Consider the following 11,761-nt stretch of genomic DNA (forward strand, 5'->3'; position numbering starts at 1 on the left):
AGAGAGAAAAGAGAGGAGAGAGAGAAACAAAAGAGAGAGGAGAGGAGAGAGAAACAAAAGAGAGAGAGAGAGAAAAAGGGATGAAGCGAGAGAAACAAAAGAGAGAGAGAGAGAGAGGGTGAGAGTCGACCGGAATTAGAGTCGCCCACGTTAATGGTGGAAGCCGCCGGGATCCGGTGGAAGTCGCCAGAGTTCTAGTTGAGGTAGAGGAGAAGAAAGAATAAAAAATTAAAAGGGTGATGTTTGGAGGAAACAAAAATATTTTGTTTCCACCCAAAACTTATTGCTCCGGAAACTTTACTTATTTTCCCAAAACACTGGCCCTAAATAAAGGTGGTATGTGCCCACGGTAAAAATCGTTCAGCCCCAAACAATCCCTCATGAGTTGAGAGAGAGACTCTAGAATGAAACAACTTCTGATTTTTTGATCTCTGAAAATTTTGTAGATTTAAAACTCATTCATCTTTGAGGAAAGAAGTTCAAATCCTCTTCCTTTTAATGGGACTTCTCAGTATTATTAGAAAAATCAAACGAAAAGAGAAAGAGATGAGAATTCTCATGGTGTAAGTTCAACCATAAACACCACCCTCTTCCTCTTTCTTCCTTCTTATTCATTATACTTTCTTCCATCATGGGAGTGTAATCATTTACATTTTTCATTTAATTTTTATGCTTACAGAGGTCTTGATAATTCAGGGAAGACAACAATAGTTCTACGAATTAATGGCGAAGACACTAGCGTTATCAGTCCTACTTTGGGTTTTAATATCAAGACCATCAACTACGAAAAGTAAGCTTCTTTGTTGATACAATACATAAATCAAGATTTGGGTTATTTATTCTGTGAGTCAATTCGTCGAATACCTCGTATACGTAGTTAATTTTCTTAGTAAGTTAGGTTATTTTGAATCAAACTTGGTCTTTTTGTTGTTATTGTTTGATTATTAGCTGCATTTAGATGTTCTGAACTTGCTAGGGTCTTGTTTAATGAAGGAGGAAGATGGGTAGGTCATCATGTGTTCAATATCATTCTTCTATTACAACTCATATTCTAGCTTCATTGGCCAAAAGAGACAGTTTTTTGTTCTCTACTTATATAAGAAAATACAAAATACAAAGAAATTCATGTATTCCGGAGGATGCAAAAACCCAAAAACCATTCTTTAGTGGTTTCTAACTTTCAATGTTTTGTCGGTGAACATAGTTTCGTTTGACTGTAAAAGGATGCTTCATAACATAATTCGGGTACATAATTTCCTGATTGAGATTTCTGTTTGGTGTTGTGGCTCTATTAGGTATACTCTTAATATATGGGATATTGGTGGTCAAAGGACAATAAGGTCTTATTGGAGGAACTACTTTGAACAAACTGATGGTTTGGTATGGGTAGTCGATAGTTCGGATGTTAGAAGGCTAGATGATTGTAAAATGGAGCTCGATAATCTTTTGAAAGAAGAGGTATGGCATTTCCTCTTCTTTGGATATGCTTTTATTTTTACTTAAACAGTTGAACTGATCTTGGTACTACTTCTACCATTAAATTTTTAGATAATGACCCATGAAAACAAGTTGAAATAAATAAATATTGATCCGTTTAACACATCTTTCCTGAATACCAGTATACCATAAATAGGTATGGCAGTAGTCTCTCTTAGAATCTCTTCCTGATCAGGCCAGCCCGAATCAGGCACGAATTGTGATCGGAATAGCTTGTTCGACATGCATTGTATGATGAAAGCACTCCATTCCAGTTGCCTCTTTCAAGTGGCTTGTCAACCATTAGACCTTATCTCCTCAATAAAGTCTATTTTAGTTTTCTGTTACTCTGTTTGTTTGCGGTCTTTGATTTTATCTTCCATGTATAATATACTCGAGTTTTTCAAATCAGTCAGGAAGTTTAGAGCCATCTCCATGCGGATAGTATGCCACTTTCTAGATGGGTTGAATAGGAATATAAGAGTAGTTCTTGTCGACCTTGAGAACTTTACATGTGTGTGTATGTGTGGTATAAACCTAAAATTCCCGGTCTATACCCTGTGACAGTAACTTCCATTTTATTATCGTTATCAGTTCCTTAAGTGGCTAGTCAAGTATCCATTGTACACACTTTCAAGACCTACTCTAAATCATGCTCACAGTAAAACTGTACCTTTCGTTTCTTCTCCTTCGTTTTTCTGAATCGACTTCTTATTCATTTAATTGTCCTCTCAACAGAGATTGTCAGGAGCAACCTTACTGATACTAGCAAATAAGCAGGACATACAAGGTGCTCTTACACCATCAGAGATAGCTAAGGTAAATTTACATTTTCATAAAAACTTCTGCTTCATGGTTGTTCAATATGGTCTTGGCAGAAGCTTACAGATACGGCAAAAGTGAATGATATTACTCCTGACTTAAATCAATCAAAGTTCATATATACACGAGGCTTAGGTTAAGGTTGTGTTTGTTCTTTACAAATCGTAAATCTGAATCTGTTTGATCCTAATGCTATGATTTAGTACCTACTTTGAATTTCTTCAAATGAAGCCTGGTCTTAGACCAAGTATTCTTCTCACATGAATTGTACAATTTAATTAGGCATGCTCCGGATTGCTATTCATCAAGAAATCTTTCATGTATTGGGCGAAACGAGTGAAAAAATGAATCATTTAGTGATGAATCATTTATGAAATTTCCATCTTTCTTCTTTTTCTTAAATGGGTATCTGAATTTCTTTATATTGATGCAGGTACTAAATTTAGATGCTATGGACAAAACTCGACACTGGAAGATTGTGGGTTGTAGTGCATACACTGGCGAAGGATTACTCGAGGGATTCGATTGGTTAGTTCAAGACATTGCCTCTAGAATCTATGTCCTTGATTAATAGATCAAACTCTGCAGATTTTTCAAAGCACCCAAGTCTTAGTACTCTATGGATGTAAAATTTCACAATTGGTTCAATTACCTCCTAAAGGCCCATTATAAATTGTTTTAGGAAGGAGAATAAGTATGAATTTTGTAAATTCATGTGTGCTTTGGCAAATGTCGTTGTATACTAAACCCTAACGAGAAGGAAACATTGTTATACCTTGATTCTATGTCTAATCATGGTAGAGTATTGATCGGAATGTCTCTCTGAGATGTACATAGGAAAAAAACGAAAGAAAAATTAAAGGTGTGGATGCTAACATCATGGTGTTTTGAGCTCATATGAAATTGTTGAAAAAATTAGGTGCCCTAATCAAAAGACTGCATTAGGTAACTTCATTTGTCAAACTTACCATGTAATTATGAAGATGCGAGCAAAATTCAACATTATTACAACCTGTAATAAGTGGTTGATATTCTCACTAGTATGAGGTTTGGTATGAAGTTTGTTCGGGTTGTAGTAATAATAATACGCTGGTTGATATTAATAGTACTTTGATCGACCCCGCCTTACCTTGACATTTTGTGGACGGCCTCTGGAATATGTTTGCTGTTTATAGGGTACCCAAGCAGATGAAGAACTAACTGGTTGCGAGTGTTTTTGACTCTTAGCCAAGAATGCAGTTGAAGAAATGGAGTATTGATACTGATTTTGATTAAGCCTAGCCTACTGACTGAAAGTAAAGGTTATATATTATTTGAAAGTCGAAAGATGTTTACGAGTCTCTATAACAGTAACAAATGGTGAGTATTCAGAGTTCAACCAACGAAGCGTACGAAGAATAAGTTTTGAATCTGGCGGGTAGTTGAGAGGGCATCGGACATTATCTTTATCTGAGATATTCATTCATAGTCTGAAATTACATCATTAGTTTAAGATGAACTCTTGTTGTGTTCTTTGCAGAGAAAGCAAATTCAAGGTAGGAGTACAGTTTCATAGAGTTTGTGAGAGAATGGGTTCAGAGAGAGAGAGGGATGCATTGATCTATTGATAGTTTTCACCGAGTCAGACAAAGTCATCGAAGTAGCCTAGTTTAGGCAGTTGGGTAATAGAAGGAGAGGGCATTGATGCATTAATAGCTTCAGCTGAGGATATTGAGTCAGACGAAGTCATTGAAGTAGCTTTAGTTTAGGATCTTATTAGGGTCTAATACCATGAAGAGAGTTCACTGCCTTCTCAATTAATTGCAGGAATGATGTATATATAGTTGAATTTATTGTTAAGGGATTCGTCTTCAAAGATTCTTTGAATATCTCTAAATTTTGAATTTGAATACTTTGTTTCCTACATTGATAAGTCAACCAAACATGACTTCTATGCTAATGATAATGATTCAATCAAAGGTGTGGAGTCATATATGGGTCAGTTTTGACTAAGTTAAGAAGTCAAAAGGATGAGTATAATACATACGAGTCGACCTGCCCGCGTCACAACCATCAGTAGGGTGGATCTGATGGAATTTTGCCACCTGAGCCTTGATGAGTGGTCAACATGAGTCTCTACGACACCTTTTGCCCTGCTTTGGCTTAAACACAAACCAACATGAAAAGATAGATCAGCTCTGGCAACAGTTGTGTCCTGGCTCTCAGAGTGGAGAGGGAGGTATGCGGAAACTTGCACGACACCTTGGCCCCGTACTGTCTTGAAGCAAGGGGAGGTTAATCCAAGACGAGGTTTACCCAATTGAGCCATGACATAGTTAGAGTCCTAAATCAACTGAGACGAGCTTGGTATCCCGGGTTCAGATCAACTTGAACAAAAACAATGTGACGTTGAAGGCCAACCATCACTTTTCATACACAAACCGTTAAATCTTAGAGTGTCAAAAGATACACAATCATTAGATACAATCCTCCAAATGACCATCAACATGTGGCTATTATTAAGACCAATGCCTTACCATAACGTCATCTCATATAGACCGCCCAAACCTATATAGACATATCAATTTAACCTAAAAAAGGACGAGGTGGTATTCTAAACTCAGATTTCAAATTCATTTCTTGCTGACTCTGTTTCATCAACTGGAAAAAGAGAAATTCAATTTCTGATCGTAGATCTTAATCATCACAAAGATAAATGAGAATATCATTTCTCGACATTATAAAAAAAAAAAATCTAACTTATAGTTCACATGATTTCACTGAAAGCTTTACAACTACACATGGAATCTGGAAGGAAATATTATAGTGAGTGATTTGGGAAAATAAGAAAAAATTTCGGAGTACAAAGTTTAAGGTCAAAACAAATATTTTTTTGTTTCCTCCAAACACCACCCACTTCTAATGTTTTCTCATTTTCTTCTTCCTTCATCTTCCCTCCCTGCCACCATCAACTCCGACGACCATTAACTCCGACGAAAGGGCCAACGCTAACTCCGACGAAGGGAACAACACTAACTTCTGACGACTGTTTCTATCTTCATCCCTCTCTCTTTTATCTCTCTCTTTTCTCTCTATCTCTCCCTCTCTGTCTACTATCTTCTTATGTTCCGACGAGGGGAGACCCCTTCGCATGACCCGTCGTCTGGAAAATCAGATGAAGTGTTCCGGCGAAGGCACCATTCCCTTCGCCGGAACTTAGAGAGAGAAGGATGGAGAAAGGGAGAGGAGAGAAAGAAGAGAGAGAGAGAGAATAGAGAGATCGCTGGTAGTCGCCGACTATTTCTATCTTCATCCCTCTCTCTCTCTTTTCTCTCTTATCTCTCCCTCTCTGTCTACTATCTTCTTATGTTCCGACGAGGGGAGGCCCCTTCGCATGAACCGTGGTCTCGAAAATCAGATGAAGTGTTCCGCCGAAAGCACCATTCTTTTCGTCGGAACTTAGAGAGAGAATGATGGAGAAAAGGAGAGGAGGGAGATAGAGAGAGAAAGAGAGAAGAGAAAGAGATCGTTGGTAGTCGGCGACCATCTCCAGCCGACAACTTTTTGCCATCGACTTGAAAGGTGCGTTTGGTGAATGCTTTTTGGATTTTCCACATTTTTCCTCAGAAATTTTTCTTGTTTCCCCCAAATCAACCACCAATATTATATGGTCCTATCAATCTCTCTTTGCTTCTCAAATACTTGGCTACAACTTAAAGACAAGTACAAACATCCAAAGGTTTGCTTGTGAATAATTCTTATGTAAATTCTTTGATCTTTATGTTGGAACTTTATTTCGATTCCATTTGGATACTTATCGAGTCAATAATCCACAACAGATTCTATATTGTACCTATCAAATCTTGAACATTTTGTGTGATTTAACTAATTGTGTGCCAACTCTTTCATGAAATAAAATACTCCACTAAAATAGTTAACAGTTTGTCAAAAGTTATAGGGCACATATTCAAGAATTTGAGGAGTTAAACAAGGTGTGCTTGAGAAGTTAAAAAGGAAAAGGTAGCTTGCCCATCAATCCATTCATTTAGTTGGAATCCACCAACACATTACAACAATTCAACCACCATAGGAAGAAGCTTTATGTGGATCCCCACACACACAACACACAAATCCTCTTTTCTTCATTTCAAAAAAATATTCCCGTTTGCATTTCAAATTTATTGAGAGGGACAAAAAGTAAGCTTAAAGAGCCTTCTCTCTCTCACTTTCTCTTCCTAGACTTAAATGTAAAGCATCAAGATATTAATAAACAAAAAATACCTGCCCCATATCCATACATTAAGGACCATTAGATTTTAACCAACACCAACCTGGTGGGTGGTGGATGGATCTGGTGAATACCCTAATTTGAGGACTTCAGATGAATCCCACTATGGATGACACATTTCATTGTTTTGATTTTACCAATGCCCTTAATTCCCACATGGTCCTTGACAAGACAACTTATCTTTGTGATCCTCAAACTATCCAACTCGTCTCTGTGGGTACTCTACCTTTAACAGTCTATGAAAGTTAACTTGTTCTTTTTGGGAAATTTGGTCAAGGATTCGTATAAATATTTTTCTTCGGCCTTCACTCAACTTTTCATAGTCTTCATCTATCTCTCTATATACTTTTTGTAACTTGCAACTAATTGTAAGAAGTTTGCAACTAATTGTAAAAGATTTGCGGCTGATTACAAAATGATTGCATCTGATTTGCAACTAGTTACAAAAAGGATTGCAAACTATATTTGTATTAGTTGCATTACATTTGGATGTTTAACCACACAAATTACAAATGTGTGAGTTTTCATCAAGCAAAATATAACTTGTATTTGAACTAAAAAAAACTTGAAATTGAGACTTCTCTCAAATTTCTTGTTCTTTTTTCAACATTGCCCTTCATCATTTTCAAACTTTTTTCTCACCCTATTTGTATCCCTTGTTTCTCTTTTTTTTTTTTCCTTCTTTCTCATCTTCATCTCTATTGAGGGGTTCTTTCTTTGTAAGAAAGAAACGTCTTTGTACTCCAGTACAAAACACAGTAAGAAAGAAAGATTCAATGCAAACATATTAATAGAAAAAGTGGATAAACAATTCTAAGAAAGAATTCAAAGACAATGATAACTCCCAACAATTTATTTCAAAAAATAAATCTAAAAAATGACCATATACAATTACAAACGTTAATGTCATATAACGAAGACAATACGATAACCAAACAGATGATCAAATACTACTAGAAATGACACATCCATATTTTACAAACACACATATAACCTCAAAATGAACGAAAACTTATTTGCTTTCGGAAGAAAAGTTAAAAATAAAATATAATTGTACTTGCACTAAAAAATAATGATTTGTAAGAAGTGTTGGACAACCTTAAGGGTGAAATGGGCAAATTGGTTACATATGGGGCTAAATGGGAATTAACCCCAACATTGGGGAGGTGTTTGTTTTCATTCATTGACTCATGTTGAGAACCTCGAAATAGGTCTCTCTCTAGTCTCTCTCTATATATAGAGCTTTCTTGATAGCATGTCTAGTTTTACCAATCACTCTTTGTTGGGTTCTTGTTGTTTTTATTGAATCACAACATAGAGAAAGTGATTGCTTTCTTGAAGACTGTTTTATCATCTATTTTCTAGAGAGAGAGAAACTAAGAGAGAGAGAAAGGGGAAATAGAAGTTGTTCTTCTGGTGAAGTTAGTTGAAGGGTTGGGGGAGAAGATGATGAATGCTTCAAAGTTCATTAAATGTGTGACAGTTGGGGATGGTGCAGTTGGGAAGACATGTATGCTAATTTGTTATACCAGTAACAAGTTCCCAACTGTAAGTTCATCTTCCAACTGCTTTTTCTCCTCTTTTCCTTCTCTTGTTTGGGGTTTATGGCTATGGGTTTAAGTTATTCAACCTTGAAGTCTCATTTTGGGACTAGATTTTTTTTTTTCCTTCAACTTGGGGTTTTATGGCTATGGGGTTCTCTATATCTCCCATACCCACACAAATTTGACTCATTTTTATGCAGGATTATGTACCCACAGTGTTTGACAACTTTAGTGCTAATGTAGCTGTGGATGGAAACATTGTGAACTTGGGATTGTGGGATACTGCAGGTACTCACTCTTTTAGATTTCATTTTCTCTTTGGATTATAAAATCTGGGTTTGATTGTTCATCTTCTTACCTATTGACATAAATGTTGTTCTTGATTTGATAAACAGGTCAAGAAGATTATAGTAGGTTGAGACCACTTAGTTACAGAGGAGCAGATGTTTTTGTTTTGGCTTTCTCTTTACTTAGTAGGGCTAGTTATGAAAATGTTCTTAAGAAGGTACTTAACTAAAAGGTTATCTTTTTCAAGTTGTTTCAAAATATTTAGTCTCTTGCTCTAAGTTTAGTATTGTTGAGTTCAAGGATTGACTAATTCTTCTTTTGAATTGTTTTTTAACCAGTGGATGCCCGAACTTCGTCGATTTGCACCTAATGTGCCAATTATTCTAGTTGGTACAAAATTAGGTAACTATTCTCAAGTACTAGCTAGACTAAGAATTTGATAGTCACCCACTTATGAATGAATTTTCGTGTGTGTGGAAATGACTCTTGTTCATGATTCACAAGGACTTTCTTCGAAGTCCAAGTAGCAAACTATGCCCAATTACTTAGTCATTGGGTGCAAAATGTAGTTCTTATACTTTTCACTCATCTTCCACGGTAGAACCAAGATTTTCTCTATGAGCTGTCTTCTAGGGGATGAAATGACCAGGATAATTAGTATAAGCCCGAAAAATGTTGCACAATTAAGCCTCTATAGAAGACCAGAGGGAACTATTATCAGGACTCAGGCTAGCCTAATAACGGGTCAACCTCAGGCTCTTGTGAGTTCGTCACCTACTCATGAGTCATGAGTACATCTGTGAGATAGGACAACTCGTAAAAATATGCTGCAGTTGTTGCCAAATTTCACTCTCTCTATACATGTGTTTCGTTCAATGGTTTTAGACTTTTAGTTAATTTTTTCATTTTTCCTGCACACAGATCTTCGTGATAGCAGGTTCTACTCGGGCGATTATATGGATTCTGATGCAATTACGTCATCTCAAGTACATACCCGCCATTCCTTATGTCTTATTCTACTCCCGGGTTGTTGATGTAATTACCATAAGAAGCTAATTATTAACCTGTTTACTGTTTGGTGTTTAGGGTGAAGAACTAAGGAAACAAATTGGTGCAGCTGCTTATATTGAGTGTAGTTCTAAAACTCAACAGGTCACTGAATGATAGATTAATTCCATTATGTTTCGATGTAGAAAAAAAATGTCTTTCATTGTAACGACTCAAATTTTGTTCTTTTGACGACTATAGAATATCAAAGCTGTTTTTGATAATGCAATCAAAGTTGTTCTTCAACCTCCGAGGAGGAAAGAGATGCCGAGGATGAAAAGGCGAAGGAGTACAGGTCGAACAATTATGTAAGTGGTTAAACACATCTAAGCATTGCGAAACCTATTGACATTTGTTTCTAGTACTTTTGTGCTCCTCTCATAATCAATGTAGGATTATTCTAACAATCTCTCTCATGCACCGATTTTAACACTAGTAGACTATTTAGGTGAGACTTGTTATTCCTTCAGCTCTATTACGTGTTTTGGGTGGTGTTGGTCCTCTCTCGTCTCAAAAGCCAGATAAAGAGGCGAGAATTTCCCTCGGATCTTATAAACTGATCGCCTAGTCCTTCCACACAAGATATCCTAACAATTAGGGTCCAATTGGTGTACTGTGTATTTTCACAAATATTCACAGCTCAAGCATAATTTTACAAAGCAGAGAAGCCATTGCTTTTGTAATGAAAAGATTGAATCTTTAGGTGTGTTACATACTTAATGGTACATATATTGATAACGTGATACATCTTCATGCTAGTAATTCGTCTTCCTTTCATAGTCGAAATTGTAGGACACCTTGTTTCAAAAAATGGACCTTGACGAAACAGTCAAAATTGAAAGTTATCAAAAATCCTTCATCAAATAACAAAATGCAGATACTGAGCCACGATACTCGTTTTTTTTCCTTTGTGCAGGAGTGTGATTTGTGCAGGAGGCTGTGCTGCTGCTTAGGCCATTGAAACAGGTGATGGGTTGCAAGAGTAAATGACCCAATTTTGATTGTGCATGATCATTTTGCTTGTTAACATGTTTATGTACTTTATTTTTTGGATTTTATCGATCGGCTGTAGTAAATTACTCTTCTAACCCCAAGTGGCTTGAACTCTTCTACTTTACTATACCCAAGTGGTTCTTGAATTCTTTCTACCTTACTAGCAGAGAGAATTTTTTGTTCTCTTCGTTCTTGGGTTTGATCAATGTGGAAAGTGTGTTTGGTTTGTTGTGAGATTTAATATGTTCAATCTTTCTAATTAGACAAACAAGTCCCCCTTTCAACAAGAAAAAGACAAACAAGTCCCCAGGAGTCACAGAAGTATGCCCTTTCCTGCAATTTTCTCACATACATGGTTCACACTTCGCATTGAAAGGTCAAGATGAAATTCATTTGCGCTTAAGCAAATACTGTTGTATACTAAACCTTAACGATAAGGGAACATAATTAGACCTTGATTCTATGTACAATCATGGTAAGAGTATTGATCAAAATGTGTCCTTGAGATGTACATAGGAAAAAAATGAAAGAAACATAAAAGGTGTGATTGCTAACATTATGGTGTTTTGAGCTCATATGGATTTGTTGAAACAATGAATTAGGTACCCTAATCAAAAGACTGCATTAGGTATTGTGATGGAAAGAAATTGTGAAAAAACTTCATTTGTCATACTTACCATGTAATTTTGTTGATGTGAGCAAAATTCAACATTATTACAACCTGTAGTAAGTTGTTGATTTTCTTCTAATGAGAAAAGTGACGGAACAAAGAGTCTCCGGCTATAGATGGGGAACAGAGTGTACCGGGACAATGTCAAGATATCACCCGAAGACACACCGGTTGCCCTAGTAGACGTGGGAAGTCAACTTAGTCGGCCCATGGGATGCACCACCTAGCGTCGACCAAGTCCGTTCAGGTTCAACAGCTCTAATTTTTTTATTCAAAAGTCTTTTTTTTCTCAAATCTAGGGGTTCTCACCTCTCCCTCCCCAACCGAACTTTTCTCTCTACTCCACTTTTTTCTTCAAGATTTGAAGGTTTCAACCTCCATTACCACTGGCTGGTAAATTGTTCTCATAACTCTCGTTTTCTTTCTATGTTTCTCTATTTAACTCCATTACCACTTAGTATCTTCTTGTTTTATGTCTCATTTTTATGGTTTGATTCCTATTGTTCTTCTTCATAGGAAGATATCCTGCCTGATAGCTAGTCGTTGTTGCCCCCCTAGGTCTTTGTCCCGATTTTTCGAGCTTGCCTAGAGAGAAAAGAACTATGGGTTTTTGCTATACATGCATACGACACAAACGGCTAACAGGGCTCGATG

At 36.6% G+C, this 11,761-nt stretch overlaps 2 protein-coding genes across 2 annotated transcripts; both read left to right on the forward strand.

Moving 5' to 3' along the window:
• The first annotated feature begins 335 nt into the window (after positions 1–335).
• On the forward strand, positions 336–3,078 carry LOC147539573 (ADP-ribosylation factor-like protein 2). The gene is made up of 5 exons (XM_086644346.1): positions 336–563; positions 680–790; positions 1,296–1,458; positions 2,215–2,295; positions 2,732–3,078. Exons 1-5 carry the CDS (start codon positions 499–501, stop codon positions 2,867–2,869), a joined length of 558 nt encoding a protein of 185 aa, XP_086500472.1. The 5' UTR covers positions 336–498; the 3' UTR covers positions 2,870–3,078.
• A 4,647-nt stretch (positions 3,079–7,725) lies between these two features.
• Positions 7,726–10,671, forward strand: LOC147539574 (rac-like GTP-binding protein ARAC7). Its single transcript, XM_086640991.1, has 8 exons — positions 7,726–8,113; positions 8,310–8,397; positions 8,505–8,614; positions 8,736–8,799; positions 9,319–9,383; positions 9,484–9,549; positions 9,646–9,752; positions 10,361–10,671. The coding sequence occupies exons 1-8, from the start codon at positions 8,012–8,014 to the stop codon at positions 10,395–10,397; spliced, it is 639 nt and encodes a 212-aa protein (XP_086497117.1). The 5' UTR covers positions 7,726–8,011; the 3' UTR covers positions 10,398–10,671.
• Positions 10,672–11,761: the final 1,090 nt, after the last annotated feature.

This window comes from Eschscholzia californica, unplaced genomic scaffold (genome assembly GCF_041429995.1).
Source record: "Eschscholzia californica isolate CP2 unplaced genomic scaffold, dmEscCali1.0.p SCAF_5, whole genome shotgun sequence".
NCBI lineage: Eukaryota > Viridiplantae > Streptophyta > Magnoliopsida > Ranunculales > Papaveraceae > Eschscholzia > Eschscholzia californica.